This window comes from Typopeltis vanoorti, chromosome 12 (genome assembly GCF_054136105.1).
Source record: "Typopeltis vanoorti isolate ZY-2024b chromosome 12, IOZ_Tvanoo_1.0, whole genome shotgun sequence".
NCBI classification, from domain to species: domain Eukaryota; kingdom Metazoa; phylum Arthropoda; class Arachnida; order Uropygi; family Thelyphonidae; genus Typopeltis; species Typopeltis vanoorti.
Genome location: NC_143560.1, coordinates 97,870,604 through 97,890,834, shown reverse-complemented (window position 1 = coordinate 97,890,834; position 20,231 = coordinate 97,870,604). Strand labels below are relative to the sequence as shown.

Here is a 20,231-nt window from a genome sequence, read left to right as displayed (position 1 = left end):
AGCTCGCAGATCTATATCAAATAAATTTTGAATTGCTTATCAATCAACTCTCGACAGCAATTACATTAGCAATAGCTAAAAAATGTAGGTGAGTAGATAAACAGGCCAAGACATGCTCGATTGAATGAACTTGTGACAACATTTCGCGACGTACTTAGTATAGATGCATGCTGTCACAGGTTAAAATAATAGGCGCACTGATGCAAGTAAGCTGTTTGTAATCACAAATAAAATGTATTTTCTTAATTTAATAATTAGCGTGTTATGTAAATAATAAGTGTTTCTCTAATTATTATTTTTTAATATTTACCATAGTAATGGATGAGTGGTTGATAAGGAATTCAGTGAAACCACAAGTCGCTGAAAAGAAAACTCAAAAAGAAGGATCTGCTGCAGACGAAACGGACAATCAAAGAAAAATTGATGAAATTCCCTAAATAAGTTTTCAATTATCAAAACGACGAAAAGTAGTAAGAAAATATGATTCTGACTACTTAAAATTTAGATTTACATGAAATGGCGACAAAAGAGATCCACGTCTGCAGTGTGTTATTTGCTGTGAAATTCTCACAAATGAGAGTATGCGACCAAACAAATTACTTTGACATGCTGAGACAAAGCATGTAGATTTGAAAAACAAGCTGCTTCATTTTTTTGAAAGCAAACTAAAAGAATTGAATACTTCAAAAAATATGCTCTCATTTCACCAGTATTAATGAAAAAACTATGCATGCCTCATACCTCAGTTTGCAAATTGCACAATCTTGTAAGCCTCACACCATTGGCAAGTTATTAGTACTCCCAGTGATAAAAGATGCTGTTGAAGATTATGTTTGGTAACAAGAACTTGAAAGTGGTTGAATTAATTCCACTTTCCGATAACAGGGTTGCACACAGAATCAATGAAATGTCCGAGTGGGTAGAAGATCAGCTTATCAACAGAGATATAAGGTTTGTCCCAATTGACTATTTTTATCCATTTTATATGGAACAATTAGCAGCATGAAGATATACTATTTTGTAAATATTATCTGAGGTACTAGCGAGGAAATTTTCAGAACTCTTGTTAGCACTTTGCTCCTCAACAGCCAACGTACTTCAGTATGCAAAAGAAGAGATTTATGGAAACTTCCCATCTCTTCACACAGTTTTTCAAATAAGCGTGACTGTAATGGTTTACTCTTGATGAAATTTATGATTTTCATGGCAGTGTTTAAAACGTTTTTCAAATCGTCTGACATAGTTTTAGATACTAATACTTCTCTATGAACACTACAGTGAGTCCATAACGCATTCGGACTTTAAGAACGCATGTCACAATACCATTATTTTTACCACACATTGCCCATGCACCGTCTGTACATATACCAACACAATTCATCTAGTGCAGCTCCTTCGATTTTACATAAGTGTCAAGAATTGAAGATTATGTTTGGTAACAAGAGCTTGAAAGTGGTTGAATTAATTCCACTTTCCAATAACAGGGTTGCACGCAGAATCAATGAAATGTCCGAGTGGGTAGAAGATCAGCTTATCAACAGAGATAGAAGGTTTGTCCCAAATGACAATTTTTATCCATTTTATATGAATAAAAATGAGCAGCATGAAGATATACTATTTTGTAAACCAATTATTCGAGGTACTAGCAAGGAAATTTTTGGAACTCTTGACACTTACGTAAAATCGAAGGAACTGCACTAAATGAATTGTGTTGGTATATGTACAGATGGTGCATGGGCAATGTGTGGTAAAAATAATGATATTGTGACATGCGTTATGGACTCACTGTAGTCTTCATAGAGAAGTATTAGTATCTAAAACTATGTCAGACGATTTGAAAAATGTTTTAAACACTGCCATGAAAATCATAAATTTCATCAAGAATAAGCCATTACATTCACGCTTATTTGAAAAACAGTGTGAAGAGATGGGAAGTTTCCATGAAGTACGTTGGCTGTTGAGGGGCAAAGTGCTAACAAGAGTTGTTGAACTCCGCAAAGAAGTCATAATGTTTCTGGATGGATAAAACGATTACACATCATACAAACTTCTCATCATACAAAATCTTTGTATGATGAGAAGTTTGTTCTGAAACTCACTTATTTGGCAGATATATTTTCGAAATTAAATGGAGCCAATATATTTGCGATACATGATAAAATTCAAGGTTTTACCAAAAAACTTTATTTATGGGAAAAAAAATATTAAAGACTAGAAGTAGGATTGTTTTGAGACATTCGAAACTTTTATCTTTGAAAATGAAGAGACACCAACTAACGACTTAATCTCTGTAATAGCTGCACATCTAGACTTGTTGAAAGAAAGTTTTGATTATTATTTCAGTGAAGAAATGAAAAATTGTGAGAAAAACAACTGGATTGTGAATCCATTTTGGAGTGATCATGTGGCTACTAGTATATATCTATGAAGAACCAATTGATTCATCCAAAGACACTTCGCTGAAAATGAATTTTGATTGTAAAAATTTAATACAGTTTTGGCTGTCAGTTCAAAACACGCATCCAAAAACAAATTTCGAAATAAACTTCAATTATCAAACACCTTGCATCTGAAAATAACATATCAATGTGGATGTCATCAGCAAAAATAGAAAACAAGCATTCTTTACATATACACCTCATTAAGTATCTGATTAATAAATTTATATATTAATTAAGCGTATTCAATAAAAAATTTAATAGTAGTAAAGCAATATTTTTTTATTCAACCCCCACTTCTTTTCAAATATGCATTACAAGTAAGTGGGTCACGAAAAATTACCGTTTTCAAAAGTGGGTCTCGACCCATAAAAGTTTGGGAAGCCCTGAACTAGATATAATAGAACAGAGAAGATAATATGAGTATGAATTAAAACAGAAATTGAAAAATATACAACTGGAAGAGAATGAAAATATTGAAAAGATTTGAAATTATATCAAGGATAGCAAAAGTAGCAGCAGAAAATTCAATTGGAATTCAAAATAAAATACAGCATAAAAAATGGTTTCAATGAAGAATGTGAAAAGGCAGTAAAGAAAAAAGATAGAAGCACATGGCTTAATAACCCAGCTGATATTCATGCTTCGCTGAGATACAAAGAGAGCAGCAGGGAAGCCAATAAAATAATGACAACAATAAAGAAAATTCTTTCATGAACAGATTGAAGAAATCCAGAAATACATTACAGTAAATAATTCCAGAAAATTTTTCCATGAAACTAAAAACCAAAAAACAGGCCCATACAATATGAAAACAACAGTAATCAACAATACAAGCGGACAAATACTAGCCACTAGAGATGAAATAGCAAACAGGTGGAGAGAGTACTTGAACAAACTCCTAAATTGTGATGAATCTACTGTCTTTCAAACAGCATACTTATCATACTTGTCAACCTGAAATAATTAAACCTTCCCTAGCAGAAGTATAGGAAAGTATAAAGCTGCTCAAAAACAACAAAGCATCAACGTACTGATGGAATAGTAACTGAACTCATTAAATATGGGGATAATGAATTACCCACTCACATACATATGCTGGTAAATTTAATATGGGAAAAAGAAGAGATAATGCAGAATGGAAAGAATCGCTAATCATTCCAGTTTATAAAAAGGGAAATAAACATGAATGTGAAAATGACAGGGAAATATCGCTACTGTCTGCAGACTACAAAATTTTATCTAATATTTATGCTAAAAAGAATCTTACCTTATGCTGAAGAAAATATTGGTGAATATCAACAAGGATTCCAAATAAGCAGATCAACAGTTGACCAAATATTTATACTTAGATGGATACTAGAAAAAAAAATGGCATTACAATCTGCAGTTCATATTTTATTTGTAGACTTTAGAAAAGCATATGATAGCATTCATAGAAGGACTTTGGGGAATATTACATGAACTAGGAATACCTCATAAGATAATATGGCTAATCAAAATTTGCATCACTGACAGCCAAAGCATGGTATTAGCTAATGGAATTAGATCTCAACCTTTTGATATTAAGACAGGATTGAAACAAGGAGATGTCCTTTTGCCCATCCTTTTTGGAAAAAGCATTCGAGAAATTGTAAAAGATAAAATAAACAGAACAATATAATTAGGATATACAGATGATATATGCCTTGTTGGAGAATATGCTGAAGACATTAGAACAACATTTAGAAAATTAAAAATTGCTGCTGAAAAACTAGGATTACAGATCAACCAGGATAAAATTGAATATTTAACTATATGCAGAAATTACAATCAAGGGGTAAATGAACATTTTACTATTGATAACCATAAATTTAAAAGTATCACCTCCTTCAAATATCTTGGAACATTGATTACTCAAGATAATAACTCAAGATAAGAGTTAAAACAGAAATATACAACACAATCATTAGACCTATTGTTTCGTATGGAGCAGAAACCTGGAGAATAACAGCCCAAGATGCAAAAGTGCTGCAGATCTTTGAAAATAAAATCCTCAGAAAAGTATATGGACTTGTAAGAGATAACACAACAGGAGAATGGAGAAGACATAACCAAGAACTATATAAACTCTATAGATCCCCACTTCTAGTTGATGAGATTCAAGAAAGGAGATTGGGATGGCTTGGACATGTGGAAAGAATGGCTAAACAATCATTCAAGATGAAGCCTGATGGAAGCAACCCAGAGGTAGACAGTAGATGCGTTGGGAGAACAATATCCAAAGACTTAGATGAGATAGGAATTCAGAACTGGAATGAAAAAGCTCAAGACAGAAAGGAATGGAAGAAGCTGGTGCATACAGCTAAGAACCTTAGAGGTTCAACTAGCTAAAGAAGAAGATCATAGCATTAATCAATTTTATATGATGACATACTACTTAGCTGAGACAAGGTTAATGAGCTCAATAACAGAAAAAGGTTAAAATTAAGTTGAAACAAAACTTGAGTTTTGTTTAAACTTTATACAGTACATTATATAAGAAAGTCCAAATTCATATATATTATTTATTTATTTGAATTAGGAAAAAGCAGCTAAGATTATGATAGCATATCATGTCTGTAAATTGCATGTGTTCTTCTGCCAGTTTGTCTTGCAGGATGAAAAATCCAGAGTTTCAGGGAAGAAAACATATATTAAAATTATAAATGTTAAAAACATAACAGCATGAAATGGGCAACAGAAACTTAAATAAAGATCTGTTGTTTTTGTTGAATATACTTGGAAACTAGAAGATTTCCAAGCTACAAGTTAAATTGACAGCATGCATAGGGGGAAACAAGGCTACAGAACAGGAATTCAGAATTTAGGTTTCAGAGAGAACAATTGGAGAAACACCGTAAGTCCTGGTATCCTGAATTGCTATAACAGACAAAACGCAACAGTTCATATGGAAAATCTCAACTTAGTTGGGCTGATCAATCGATTATTAGGTTCTGAATAAATCAGATGGTTAAATATTCATTATTAACTATATATTTTTATTGATTTTTAATGCTGCTGTCTACTGAAGGTGAATTTTTTTTTTTTTTAAATTCTGTCTGCAGTTAATTATCATTGATCAATGAATTTACTAAAATTCCTTAAAATTATAAAAATATTACTGATGGTCTCCATACTCAATGATAGGATTATGTCAAATTTTATCTCACATCACCAATAGATTATTCTCCAAGTACTCTTTTAATGATTAAGTTTCCCTTATTATGTGTAGGTTGTATATTATATTTTTCCTGTTATATTTTACCAAAAAATTAAAACACAATTATTAATACATGCACAAATGCAACAAAATAAAAAATAATAAATTTTCACTTAATGCAATTCAATTATTAGAACAGAACCAAAAAGGTTTCCATTTGTCAAAGTTATGGATGTTAAGGATATTATTAATTCATTGTTATAACCACATAGGACTGAAATTCCTGGCAGCTGTTTCGAACTGTAGGTTCTCTCATCAGAAACTAAGCAGAAACCCGAAGACAAAAACCCACTGTTTAATATCACAGCAGTCTTGTGTCAGAGTTATATTTTTCATAAGTGAACACCTGGTAGATGCATAGTTAAAATATTAAAACATAGAGTCTCAAAGTCTTTAATCTGGAAAATTATGGATGCTAAGGATATACTAATATTTTATCTACACACCTCCCCAAGTTCACGTATGAAAATCTAACTTTCTGATGATACTACTATGGTATTGAATAGAAGGTTTTTGCCCTCTTTGAGTTTCTGCCTGGTCTCTGAAACCTAAATGCATTAATAAAAGGCAAATATGTGGACTCATGGAAAGAGAGTGTCTTAAGCAGTGTAAGTTAAGGCAACCACAATGCTGAAGATTATATTTTCAAACTATGATACATTTTGAAACTTTCAAAATTTATGAAGATTGAAATTTTTAAAGTTTCAGTCCTATCTAACTATAACAACAATGGATTAATAATATCCTTAACATCTGCAATTATTTTAAATGCAATCTGAGAGAAAAGACAAAAAAATACCGAGATCATATTCAACTTGGCATTTAGATTTTTTTTTTTTAATTATTATCTAGACTGAATGTTAAGGCACAACAATCATGAAGAAAAAGGTCAGCTTTTCCCTAGGTCAGGCAGCAACAACAAAAAAAAAGCATAACATCCTTTCAATGATGCTATGTATTTTTCTCATGAATTCAAAATTTGGCCCAGGTACTATGTTAGCTCCCTTTATTTTGTTCCTATTAAGAACAGTGATATGCTTTCATTAATTATATATATATATAAAGATGGATTTCTTCTTTTCCTTCCTCTGCTTGCAATCTGTAATATATCTGTAATTAAATAAATAATAACAAAAAAAGACAACCATGACCCATACTACCGGAAGACAATGTAAAAATCAACTGGGAGCTTAAAAATAAGATAGAGTAGCATCATCAGGCTAAATAGTACATAGGAATGATTTTTACACAAGAAGAATAAGAGAAAATGCCAAAATCAAAGTTTGGTTATCCTAAGTATTCCCACAGTGGATAACCTTTAAACATAGAAAAGCATAAAAGTTTCTTGCACTCTAGGGATATAACAAAACCAATGAATGATAGTTATTTCAATTGGAGCTTGCATGCTAAAAGAATTTAAGTTTCAACTGTTAAATTTATCAAGAAAAAAACCGCAAGCAGAAACTTTTTTTTAAATGGATAAAATATAAATATCTGCTATTGCAACTGACTATTGAAATACATCAAAGAACCTGTGTTTCCATGCTTGAATTTTGTGAATTTTATGAAGTTTTTTTCTTTGTAGTTCTAAAATAATTATATATATATATATATATATATTCCCCTGGACTGCCTTTCCCATTCCTTTTGTTTTACAGGGTTCAGAGGTTTGCTTCATGTAGATTTAATTTGTGTGGCATTTTGTTAATATATATCTCCTATACAAGAAGGATACTGTACATTGTTTTTGCTTATATATAAAAATTGTTGACAGAGACCACTATATATATTGCAAATTTAGCATAATGAGAATAACATTATGCTTTAATGTTATCCTCATCTTCAAATTCATAATTTCCTCCTCCCTCACCAATAAGAGTGTTTATCAAACATGTGGATTAATCAATAACTATCAGCATGAGCTTCAATAAACAACAGGTTAAATTAACTCCAAATATATTCCCAAGACATCCATTTTCAAGAAATATTATGGTTCTTTCTTAAATCTGGCAAAAACTTTACTCTCTTTAAGTCCCACCCCATATAATCACATCATTACCTGGTCATACTGTGGTGTTTTCACCTAGTAAATTAGAAAATCAGACTCCACTTTGTAACAAATTAAGATGCCAATAGGAACCATGTTTTAAAAAGTTAACTTTTATCCTGAGCAGTGTGCAACAATTTTAGTCATTGCAAAAGTGTCAATAAAAACAGCTCTTAGGTATCCACACAATAACAGCACACTTAATTGGATAATATACTGCTAGATGTGAACAAAATAAACATTAAATCACTTACCAGTAAAAACGGTTTAAAAAACTTTCTCACACATATGCACATTAATTTGTACTTAAACATCATTGAATATTAACACTAACTAGCATGCAAAATTAATATGTACAACCTAACATTTTTAACCGATCTGAAAATAGAACACAACTGCACTTGTATATATTACATGCAATGAAATAAGATTACATTTTATACATATTTAAGTAGAAACAGAATCAATGATAAAAGATACCTTTCCTGAAATATATACTGCATTTACTAAATATAACTTGCACTTTTTCCCAAAAAATTAAAGTGAAAAAATTGTGGTGCAAGATATATATGGGGATTTTCAGAAACTAAAATTTTTCAGGAAAAAAATAAATTGATTTATAATTGCTCAGATTATTTATAACTTGAATGCATTTAAATTTTAATTATAAACGTTATTTACATGATCGGCCACTCACCTTTATCACGTGATATATTTGAATCTTTAGCGACAATGCTTCTAAATTAAATTTAAACAAACAGTTATCTATTCAAATAGCATCATCTTCACTCCCATCCAGGGCATTATAGATGCTGACTTTTAAAAAACTCTGCTAAATAACCAGAAATAATTGCTTTTTTAAAAAAAAGCAATTATTTCTGGCAAAAATAATGTCCCAAGCTCTCAAAATTCAGTTGCACAACAGTTCTAATGACGATCTCTTAATCTTTCCTGCCGGGTTCGGAAAATGAAGCGGTGAATGAAGTAAAGCTTACTTCATTCACTGCTCCCCCCTGCACAATCTAAGATCAAGTAGAAGTCAATGCTCTCACACCCACATTTCCTCTACTGGTTGTTTCCACCTCTATGCAGTATTAACAAAAGATTGCACAACTCAATGACAAAGGCAAGCCGACCATTGTTGAGTTGAAATGGTGATTTTTTTCACCTGAATTCCAAAATATCTGAAACTACCATAACAATGTTCATTATCTATTTCTCAAAGTTTTAACCTTTTTTCGTGTGCAAGATACTTTTTAATTTCTTTCTTTTTTTTTTTTTCATAAAGTAAAATCAAAGGCGCAAGATATATGCAAGGGCGAGTTATATTCGAGTAAATACGGTCATACTGTTCATACTTATGCAAGTTACAGTTATAAATACACCTAATTAGAAATCAGAGACTACATTCAAGATTATATACTAAATATCATGCACTATTTTATGCAAAATCAAATACCTATAAAACATTAAATAGACATATTACCTCAATGTCTTGAACATTACCAATGAGAAACTTTTTTTTTATTCACAGCTCCTTTGTGTATGATTATTTTTAATAATGATATGACAAATGTGTTTGTAGAAATAACTTATGTTAACCATAAAAATATTCAAAAATTCAAAAAATTAATAAATTATTCAAAATCTTTAACAGTATCAAGAATAACATAACATTATTTTCTCTTAGAAAATTATACCACATTAATGAAAAAAAAAAATTACTGAAAGCTTTTATACACAACATGCCAGATATTTTTTTTCTATTACTGTACATCCCTTTATCTTACAAATATTCACTAGATTGCTTCACCTCTTTCATAATGAAACTAGAATATTTTCCCAATGTTTGAGTCATAGTCAATAAGCAATTGATGCTTCTTTGTATTCCGAGCCCTCTAATGTAAAGAAATCTTCCAGTTTCCACTGCAACGTCTCAAATGTTGGCCGTTTCATGGGATCCTTGTGCCAACACTCCAACATAATCTCATATAGGGCTGGTGGACATCCAGGAGGACATGGCATGCGATATCCATGTTCTACTTGGTGGAGCACTTCAGCATTTGTCATTCCTAGATAAAAACAGAGCTAATCAGTTTTTATAACTATATAAGAACAGGATGCAAAGGAAAAAAGTATGAAATTTCTATAGTAAAGAATTGTTTACAATTGTTTCAGAGACAGGTGCAACAGACTAGTTTAAATGTCACAATTAAAAAGTTTAATACTGACAGTGAAGGTTCCAGCAGAAGTAAATCAATGATTGCAAAATAAATTCAAAATGGCAAACTATCTATTACAAACTATTTCTATAAGTACCTCCAAGTACAATATAGCTAACTCTCACTATAGTCACTACTAGAGACTACAAGAATAGCTTATTATAATACAGTAGATAGTCTGCTATAGTGAATTTTCTTTAGAATAGAATTGTTCCTATAAGCTTTTTTCTTCAGAACTTTTAATCAGTGTGTTATAATGTTGTTTGCTATAGTCAGCCAAGTATAATGAAGGTTAACAAAATTTCACATTTTGTTAGCATAACTCTCTTATATCTTTAGACAATTCTAATCATACAATCACAAGAAAATTGCATACTTAAAGTCATCAAACTATATGCATATAAGCTGGACATATGTCAAGCCTAATGTAAGTTTTAGTAAGTAATGTAATGCAAAATAAATAAATAAAATCTAAATGTTATATTTTGTGAAAGTATCAGTGCTGAAAGAAAGAAAGATGAAATGTTATCCTTTGATTTTGACATCTCATTTCATCCTTGTCATGTTTATCAAGGATAGATGTGGCATAGAGCTCCTAGACAAAGCCACTATTCTAATGATCCTCAATTGATTATAATTAAATTTACTTATCACATGTAGATAAATAAAAATGATCAGTAATTGAATAGCTATAAAGAAGAAAAAAGAACAAAGGCTTACGTTATTGTGATAAGGTATTAAGAGGTGGGATGCACAGGTTGGAAGGCATCAAAATGGCTACCGGGAAAGAACAGAGAGGAATTTCCAATGAAATTATCAAGTGTGATGATGGATCAATGTCTTCTAAAAGTTCAACTTCTGATAGAGTTAATTTCAGAAGGAGATGCCTCCACTTTACTGATTTACATAAATCAGTAAAGTAAAATAGCAAAATGGAATGTAAGAAGCATGTATCAAAGAAAACCTAGAACTGGTAAAGAAAGAAATGAGAAGAACTAGAGTTAAAGATTTTATGAATTAGTGAACTGAAATAGATAGAAAGGGTCATTTTGATACTGATGATGTCGTGATTTATTACTCTGGACATGAAAATCTTCAAATAAATGGAATAGTATTCATAGTTAGAAGAGAAAATATAAAATACATTTTGGGTTACAACTCAGTGTCCGGTAGAATAATCCTAATCAGAATAAAGGCATATCCAGTGAATGTCACACTCATAAAGATGTATGTGCCTACTACAGATACAAATGAAGATGAGGTAAAAGAATTTTACATTAGACTGCAACAAGTAGCATACAATATTGACAAGCAAGGAGACTAATACCAAACCTCAATTAGGACCGAGACTAGCTCTTTTCACCTAAACACCAAATTGGCAAATAGGAAACTATAGGTCTTTTTATAAAACGAAATATTTATGAATTAAATAGTCATTATTGTGGTTAGTACGCGTGTTTTTTAGTGAAAAACTTCAGATCAGCTTTAACACCAGAATGCTGCAGCACCAAGATTTCCTAAATATCTGAGTGTTACCCTGGATAGAACACTATCTTTCAAAAGAAATCTGGAGAATCTCGCTTTAAAGATCAGAACCCATAATAACATCATACAAAAACTGTGTGGTTCTACATGGGGTTTTTCTGCTATTACACTGTGATACTTCACATTGGGCTTAGTCTATTCTGCAGCAGAATACTGTTCACCAGTATGACTAAACAGTCCTCATATCAAGAAAATCGACACGCAAATAAATGCAGCAATGAAGACAATAACAGGTTGTGTCAAATCCACTCCCCTCTACTGGCTTCCAACTTTGAGTAATATTGCACCACCGAACATGCGCAGACAAAATGCTCTAGTAAAAGAATACAAAAAAATAAACAGCAATCCCCTGTTGCTGATACATGAAGACCTCCCATATATAAATCGCCTTAAATCCTGATGGCCTCCACTAATACTGGCTGAAGAACTAGTAAATAGCGATTTCAATGTTAATTCGAAATGGCAAGAAACTTGGAAAGAAAAATGCCACCAGACTTAAACAAGTATATCCTTCCCACAAAATCCGAAAGGGACTGAGCTTCCACGTCATCTATGGAAAAGCCTAAATAGGATACGCACAGGACATGGTATCTGCACAGACAGCTTATACAAGTGGAGAAGATCACCTACACCCCCAACGTGACTGTGGGGCCATAAACCAAACCATCCGGCACATTGTGGAGGACTGCAGCATAAGAGCCTACCCTGGTGACCTGAAATTTTTTTGAGGCAGATCCTTCAGCTCTTGATTGGCTATCTGAACTAGACTTAAAATTTTAGACTTTTTTAACCTGATGTATATGTGCATTACTTGTATCATTTTTATTGTCTGCACAAATATGTATTTATATATTCTGATGTCATGTGTCTTTATTATGCTATATGCTAAATAAATAAATATGTTGAAAGTGATCTAAAAAGAGGCTGGAACCATATGTGAAGAAAGAAATCCAGAAGAACAGGCAGGCTTTAAGAAAGACAGAGGAACTAGAGACCAGATAGCAAACATGAGATAAAAGTAGCTTCAGCTGTCTACCTTTTTTTGGAGATACATTTCTTCTCTCTTTTTTTATTTACAGAACTTGAATCAAGCAATGAAGAATTATTTCATTTTTCAGCAAAGAAGGTGCATTCAACATATAGGTCCCTGCCAATGAACAGCTAGTCTATTTTCAATAAGCATAACATCTTGCACTCACATTATTCAACAGGGATGTGTTTCAGAATTATTATTTTGTGTGTGATGTTTACATATGTACTGTGGGATTCTAGTAACTCCTATACATCATTTTCAAAACAACATGCTTCCTCTGCTAGCACTATGATGTACAGTTACATCTTTCTGCAATAAACACTGTGGTAACCACCTTTCATAAATGCACTACTTGTATTTTTTAAGATTCAACATTACACATTTGTTTTTTTCCCCTGTTATAATATTTCTAGACATCTTAAATCAGTTTTTTTTTCCCTCCAGTGGCTTTTCTGAAATAACTTCAAACATGCACTGTGTGTGTTTGAAGTTATCATCTCAGAAAATCCAATGAAACTTTTATCATCATCTCAAAAAAGCAAGTTATCATCAACATTCAGGAATGCTTGAGTTAAAGAGATTGCATCTGTGAGAAGAATGTATGATAATCAACAAGCACTTACTGTCAGTCTTGCTGGGTGGATAGTTAAGATATATAACTGGCTGTGGGTCTGAATTATGTGGGTTTGAATCTTGCCACGAACATGGATCTTTTGTAAATGTCTTTAAGGTGGAAGATGATTTTCATTGTCCAGTGAAACAACTTCCCCACTAAATTATTGAGAGCTTGAAAGTTCAATGTTTGGTATCTAGTGCATGGTTTTCAGATTACTTTAAAAAATTCAAAATAAATAAATAAATAAATAAGTGAAAAATAATTAGCCTTCCTGCAGTACCACTATAGGTTTACAACCTTTCATGGATGAAAGTCACATAAAAAGCACTTATTATCCAAGTGCAAATGACACATCTGGTGATGAAATAAGACTGGAAAAGGAATGGATTCTTTGGTGGAAAGGAAGCTTGGTGAAGAATAACCAGCTGGATTCAGACTAAATACAGATTGTCAGGATCAGATTTCCACTTTAAGACAAATTGTTGAGAAATTCTGGGAATATAACAAGGTTCCCAGAGGAAAGCTGTTCAAAACACTACAGTTATATGGTATAAATGGGACATTACATCAAGTAACACATAGTCTCTATTTAAGCTGTAAGGCAACAGTTAGAACTGGGAGGTACAGGAAGATGGTTTGATGTTAAATCAGATGTGCTGCAAATTATATGTATGAATCACATTATGAAGGAAAAAGGTATTAAATATATCAAAATTGTCAATGTTAATTGTAGCTCATTACTTTATGCAGATAATACTATAATTCTGAATAAATCCAGCACAACTTTGCAAGATTCCCTGAATAAATTGAAACTGTTGTAATAAATTTGGTATGAAAGTCAGCAATAAAAAGACAAAGATAATGAAAATAGGCAGAAACACTGAAAACATCAACTTTATCCTAAATGGAGAACCTATAGAACAAGTAAAACATTTCGGCAATTTAGACACAATTTTTAGTGAAGATAGTAAATTAAATATGGAAAGACAACAGAATTAGTAAAACTGGTATGGTAGAAAGTAAGCTGAATAAATTCATATGGAACAAGAAAGAAGTTAGTCAAAATAATAAATCAGATGTATACAAGACAGTGTTTAAACCAATTTTAACTTATAGATGTGAGAGCTGGGTTAGAAATGAAACACTTGATCAAAGACTGGAGACCTCAGATATGAGAATTCTGAAAAAGATCAGTAGAGTGAACAGATGGCGTCAGTGGCAGTATCACTTTAAAATGAAGATATTAGGAAACAACTTGCCATTGTTAGCATTCAGGAATATGTTAGTAGAGCTAATCTCCCATAGTATGATCACTTAAAAAGAATGGGAGAGGAAAGATAAGCAAACAAGCATTCTTTGCCAAATTAGCAGGAAAAAGACTGATACAGTAAAAAGTGCCTTAAAAGACATTATAAAATCTGATAATACTGGAGTCTTGACAGCTAACAGATTAATTTGAATGAAAATTGTTGATCGGAAGTTAGTAATAGTGTAACTTTTTCATGTAATGTAATGCTGTCATAATTATCCTTTATCCCTCCCCCCCACAGGGTTCAGGTATTTTGAGTAATAAAACACAGAAAGATTTACCATAACCTAAATGATTAAATGTCTTAATTACAAAAAACCTTGCACATACCTACTTCTCTAATAATATTCTTCAATTTGTTCCAAGAAGCATTTAGCCATTTTTGCATCAGCTATGGCTAAATGCAAGGTAACATTTTAAGATGGTGTGCTAATTTGAACAATAACTTTTTTTCTTTTTTTTTTTTTTTAGCTTTGAATAGTTATATGAAGATCTTTCTCTGTCTCTTAACTGTAATTTAATTTAAATTTAATTTAATCTAATTTAAGTTCAGGCTGCAATGTGCCACTGCACGCAATTTAGATTCCATTGTATGTATGCGCCCTATCCTTTGTGTCATTCCTAGTATTGTTCTACTGTACTGATGATGTCCTGAGATACCTAGGACGAAATATTTACGTAATAAAAAACCTACTACTGTGGTTCACGTGTGTTAAATTTAGTTTTTCTCTGATTCTATAATAAATTTAGTTTAATCCTTTACCCAAGTGTAAGCAAACAAAGTCTGCACCTGAAAATATCTTCAGGACTGAGGTAAGGTGGTACATCCCTTGGCAACCCATAGCAAAGGTGGACCAAGCTCTCATCACTCCTTCTCTCAGTATCTCCCATAATGCAAAGCACATCTCCTTGCAGACATGTATACTGCTATGCATTAAGGGAAGAGCCACTACCCAGACTGGTTTCGACCTTTACTGAGGTCTCATAAGTGGGAGGCAGACCCATAGTGGTGATACTAAGGCAGAAGCAATGGAGAGGTCATATTTACCCATACGAGTTGCCAACCGGTGTACCATCTTATTATTAAATTACTTTGGATTTGGAGAAAGATGTTGGAAGTTTATTTTGCACTTGGTTAGACTATAATAAATTTAGTTTAATCCTTTACCCAAGTGTAAGCAAAGTTTGCGCCTGAAAATATCTTCAGGACTGAGGTAAGGTGGTGCATCCCTTGGCAACCCACAGCAAAGGTGGACCAAGCTCTCATCGCTCCTTGCAGACATGTGCTATGCATTAAGGGAAGGGCCACTACCCAGACCCGTTTCGACCTTTATTGAGGTCTCGTCAGTGGGAAGCAGACCCAGAGTGGTGATACTAAGGCAGAAGCAATGGAGAGGTCATATTTACCCATACGAGTTGCCACAGTATCACCACTCTGGGTCTGCCTCCCACTGACGAGACCTCAATAAAGGTCGAAACCGGTCTGGGTAGTGGCCCTTCCCTTAATGCATAGCAGTATACATGTTCACAAGGAGATATGCTTTGTATTATGGGAGATACTGAGACAAGGAGTGATGAGAGCTTGGTACACCTTTGCTATGGGTTTCCAAGGGATGTACCACCTTGCCTCAGTCCTGAAGATATTTTCAGGTGCAAACTTTGTTTGCTTACACTTGGATAAAGAATTAAACTAAATTTATTATAGTCTAACCAAGTACAAAATAAACAATCATTCTCTGTCTCTATGTTTTATTCTCTTTTGTCCTCCCAGACATAATTCAACTTAACAGCAGATTTTTGTGCTGTGTAGTATATGTCGGTGTATAAAACTCCTCTCAAATACTACAGAAAACTCTCTCAAAATCATGGGTCATCTTATACGGCGAATATAAAAAGGGAAGCTTAATTTCTTGGATGAACATTTAGGTAGTTACAATACATCGTTATATAAGAAAATAGGCAGTGTTTATAAACAAATCAGATTAATTTTTTTTACATAAATTTATGTAAAATATTACAATAGATGTAAGTCTTAAAAAACAAATAATAATTATTAACCTTAATTTTCTTCATCATCCATTGAAAATAGTTCTTCAGATTCATTGTTTAAATGATCGTTATATGGATCCCAGTTTGAATCCGTTGAATTGATTTCGTTTTATTGTCATCAGTGTCCCACAACAGATTATCTTCCGTACCATCCATAAGATTAGAGATACCACACTTTTTAAATGATTTTATTATAGTCTCTACTTTTACTTTATTCCATGCTTTGATCACAAAATTGCATAACATATCAAGTAATGCAGTATGCATAGATCCACCGTTTTTAAATGATTTTTCATCAGTCAACATCCAATTATTTCACTTTTCTGGCATGTGATATTTAAATGGTTTGTTCAAGCAGACATCTAGTGGTTAAACCACCTGGTATAACAGCAATTTTTGTGTTATTTTTTTCTAGAAGACTTTTAGTATTCTCAGTTAAATGACTACGAAACATATCCTATACTAATAAACTGCGTTTCTTCATTATACCGCCTGGTCGCGTGTTCCATATATTATTTATCCATAATTTCACACCATTTTTGTCCATCCATCCTTTTTTGTGAAAATGTACAAAAACACCTGAAGGAAATTTTATCTTAGGTTTAGTTTTATGTTTGAAGATGATCATTGGTTTTAACTTGGTTCCATCAGCCAAACATGACAACACAACCGTAAGCTTTGTTTTTTTATGACCCGTACTTCGAGCTAGCGCACTCTTACTAACTTTAGACTCCACTGTTTTATTGCTTATCATATCAAAGCTCATAGGAGTTTCATCCATATTTCCAATATTTGACAATAGAAATTTATGTTCTTGTCTCAACTGAATAATAAATTTATGGAAACTGGTAATTTTGTGGTCGAGATCTGCTGGTAGTTTTTGAGCAATTTTCGTTTTTTGTCGTATTATCAGATTTTGTCTGTTCATAAAACGATTACACCATCCTGAAGTAACTTGAAATTCTATACTTTCATCTGGATTCAATCTTAACCATTTTATTGCATATGCTCTAATCATATTTCTTGTAACAAGATAACCATTCTGCCTTTGTTCGAGTATCCATTCTGCAATGTGATTTTCCAGCTGCGGCCATCGAGTGATCCCCGTTCTCATCGCACATTTTTTCTTTGGCAATTTTCTTAAAATATCTTCTTTCTTCCTCCATTCTCTTACCATTTTCTCGGTTATGTCAAACATTCTTACAGCAGCATAGTTATTAGTTTCTTTGCCATTTCAATTACTCTTATTTTAAATCTGGCTTCATACTTTCTTCATTTTGTTGCTGGTGACATGATTTTAAATGATAACAATTTTAATAATCATAAAATTTTAAAAAAAAAGCAAAATTAATTAATTAAAAATGATGCTAATCACTTTTAATTAGGGTAATTCGCATAAATACTAAATCTATGCTATGGAAAAAAACAACGGATATGCATAGATATAAAAATAACGGATATAACAACAATACCTAACGTTACAATAATACAAGAAAGAAGAAATTGGGAGAGTGTCTTATACGCCAGTTGTCCTATATGCCGACATATAAGGTAATTATTTCTGTCTGTATCAAGAAAACTACTAGACTTCATGATTAGAATGCTACTGACAATAAAAATAAAGCTTACAAAATAACTTGGATGACACTGCATCTCATGCATATACCCAAGATTCCATTACTTGTAATGTAAATTTAATTTCACTTGACTTAGTTTTTCTACTTTGTGTGAAAAATAACATTAAATAAAAATAAATTGTTACATATAACAAAAAAAAGTGTTCCTTAAATATTCATTTGTCTTAATGTGACATATGTTACTAAAAAGAATTACCTGAAAGAAAAAAAAAATTGAATTTAGAAAAATAAATCAATGGTAAATAAAACGGCAATAGAAGTTCAATTAAGTGAAAATATAGTATTACAGATAAAAAGTAATAATTATCTCAATAAAAGTTACTGAGGATAAGATTTAAGATATAAAAGAATAGATGAGTGTTATAATAAATTATGACTGGTCAGCAAAGTGGTAAAATTATTTTCCACATACCTGGGTAAGGGATTCTGCCATAGGTCACTAACTCTGTGAGAAGTATGCCAAAAGACCAGACATCAGACTTAATGGAGAACTTGCTATAATTAGCTGCCTCAGGAGCTGTCCATTTGATAGGAAAACGAGCACCAACTCTAGCTTCATATTCATCCTCCTAGAAAAAAAAGAAAAAAAAGGATTCAGTTTTAGTCACTAATAATACAAATAAAATTAATATTCACAATATTAGATACCAAAAGAATGTGATCAGTAACAGTATTAATGTTGAAATGAATTCTCATTATTAAACAGGTCACTCCAATTTAATCTTATAATTCTTAAAGCAGACAGGAAGTCCATCTTAACTACCAGCATGTCTTTTCTCTTCTTCAAGTAATATTTCCTAACAGAGTTCAGCAACTACCTTTGCAAATTTACTTCTGTCTTCAGTGGCTCTGATTAAGAGCTCTGGTCAGTTTAGTCCAGTTTTTTATTTTATATAGTCATGATATTTTTCTTCTTCCAGGTTTTCTCTTCCTGTTGATTTTACAGTCTAGTATTACCTAGAGAATGTGCATTCATGGTTTCTCATTATATGTCCCAAGCAGGCAGTTTTTCTTCTTTTCACAGTATTGATTATTTCTCGATTTTTATTTATTCTTCTCCGTATCTCTTCATTCTTCATCTTTTCTGTCCATGGGATCTTCAGCATCCTTCTAAATATCCACATTTCAAAGGCTTCCACTTTTTTTTATTGTATTTACCTTTAATGTCCATGTTTCAACTTCACATAGTAAACTTGATTTATTTCCATTTAGAATTTAAGTCAGCTGTTATTCCAAAGAATTGCAAGTTTTTTTGTTTTTTTTTTGGTGTTAATTTTTAAGCCCATTGCTGTGCTTTCTTTGTTGACGCATTCTAGGAGTAGTTGAGGATCTTGAATATTTGTTATAATTAAAGCAGTATCATTTGCATAGCATAAGTTATTTATCAATTGGCTGTTTATGATTATTACTCCCTCCTTTCTTCTTTTAAGGCCTTGAGAAATAAAACTTCTGAGTAGATGATAAACAAAATTGGATATAGTACACATTCTTGTCTTTTAATGTACTCTAAATATTCACAGTCTCCAAATTTTTTGGTAGTACATTCATCTTAAGGCTAGACTATGAGAAACACCTCAAATTCTCCTTCATAGGAGTTTGAGATAGTATTTGTTCAGTAAGCAGGAAGGGAATAGCATAATGAAGTAAAAAGGAATAATATTAGAAATAATTTAGCAAAACAAGATTACAGAATTATTTGTAGCTGTGGTAAACCTTACTACGGACAAACTGAAAAATCAATCTTTCTCTGTCTTGAAGAACACAAAAGAGACATCTCTTATAATAGAATCCGAGCCAGTGCCCTCGCCAGCCACGTTTTGTTCTCTGTAAATTCTGATGAAGGCCGCCAACACCAAATAGACTGGGTGCAAACTTCTAATATTCACAAATGCTATGATGAACTTGAAAGACGTATTCTGGAGTCAAAAGAAATCACCCTCAATTCTACCCACATGAATAACAACCTTAGCTACAATTTGCCAGATTTGCATAGCTCTGCTGTTCAATGCTGGCGTTCTCGCGAGATCACTCGCAAGTGTGTAAATGTAGCTAGAACTGAAGCGCGGACTCCGATTTGAACTTAACTGTAGTTTT

General features: G+C 32.3%; 1 protein-coding gene and 1 pseudogene across 2 annotated transcripts in view; one reads left to right on the top strand and one right to left on the bottom strand.

Moving 5' to 3' along the window:
- The first annotated feature begins 317 nt into the window (after positions 1-317).
- LOC150101043 (zinc finger BED domain-containing protein 5-like) lies at positions 318-2,092 on the top strand (annotated as a pseudogene).
- Positions 2,093-9,586: 7,494 nt separating this feature from the next.
- The window catches only part of LOC150101042 (tyrosine-protein kinase Src42A-like), a 156,507-nt gene continuing 145,862 nt past the window's right edge, over positions 9,587-20,231 (bottom strand). For both annotated transcript variants that reach the window (XM_090401646.1, XM_090401645.1), the window contains 2 exons: positions 18,550-18,706; positions 9,587-9,798 (listed from right to left, as the gene is read on the bottom strand). In XM_090401646.1, coding sequence (XP_090257772.1) covers positions 9,587-9,798; positions 18,550-18,706 — 369 coding nt within the window. The remainder of the gene's footprint in view (positions 9,799-18,549; positions 18,707-20,231) is intronic.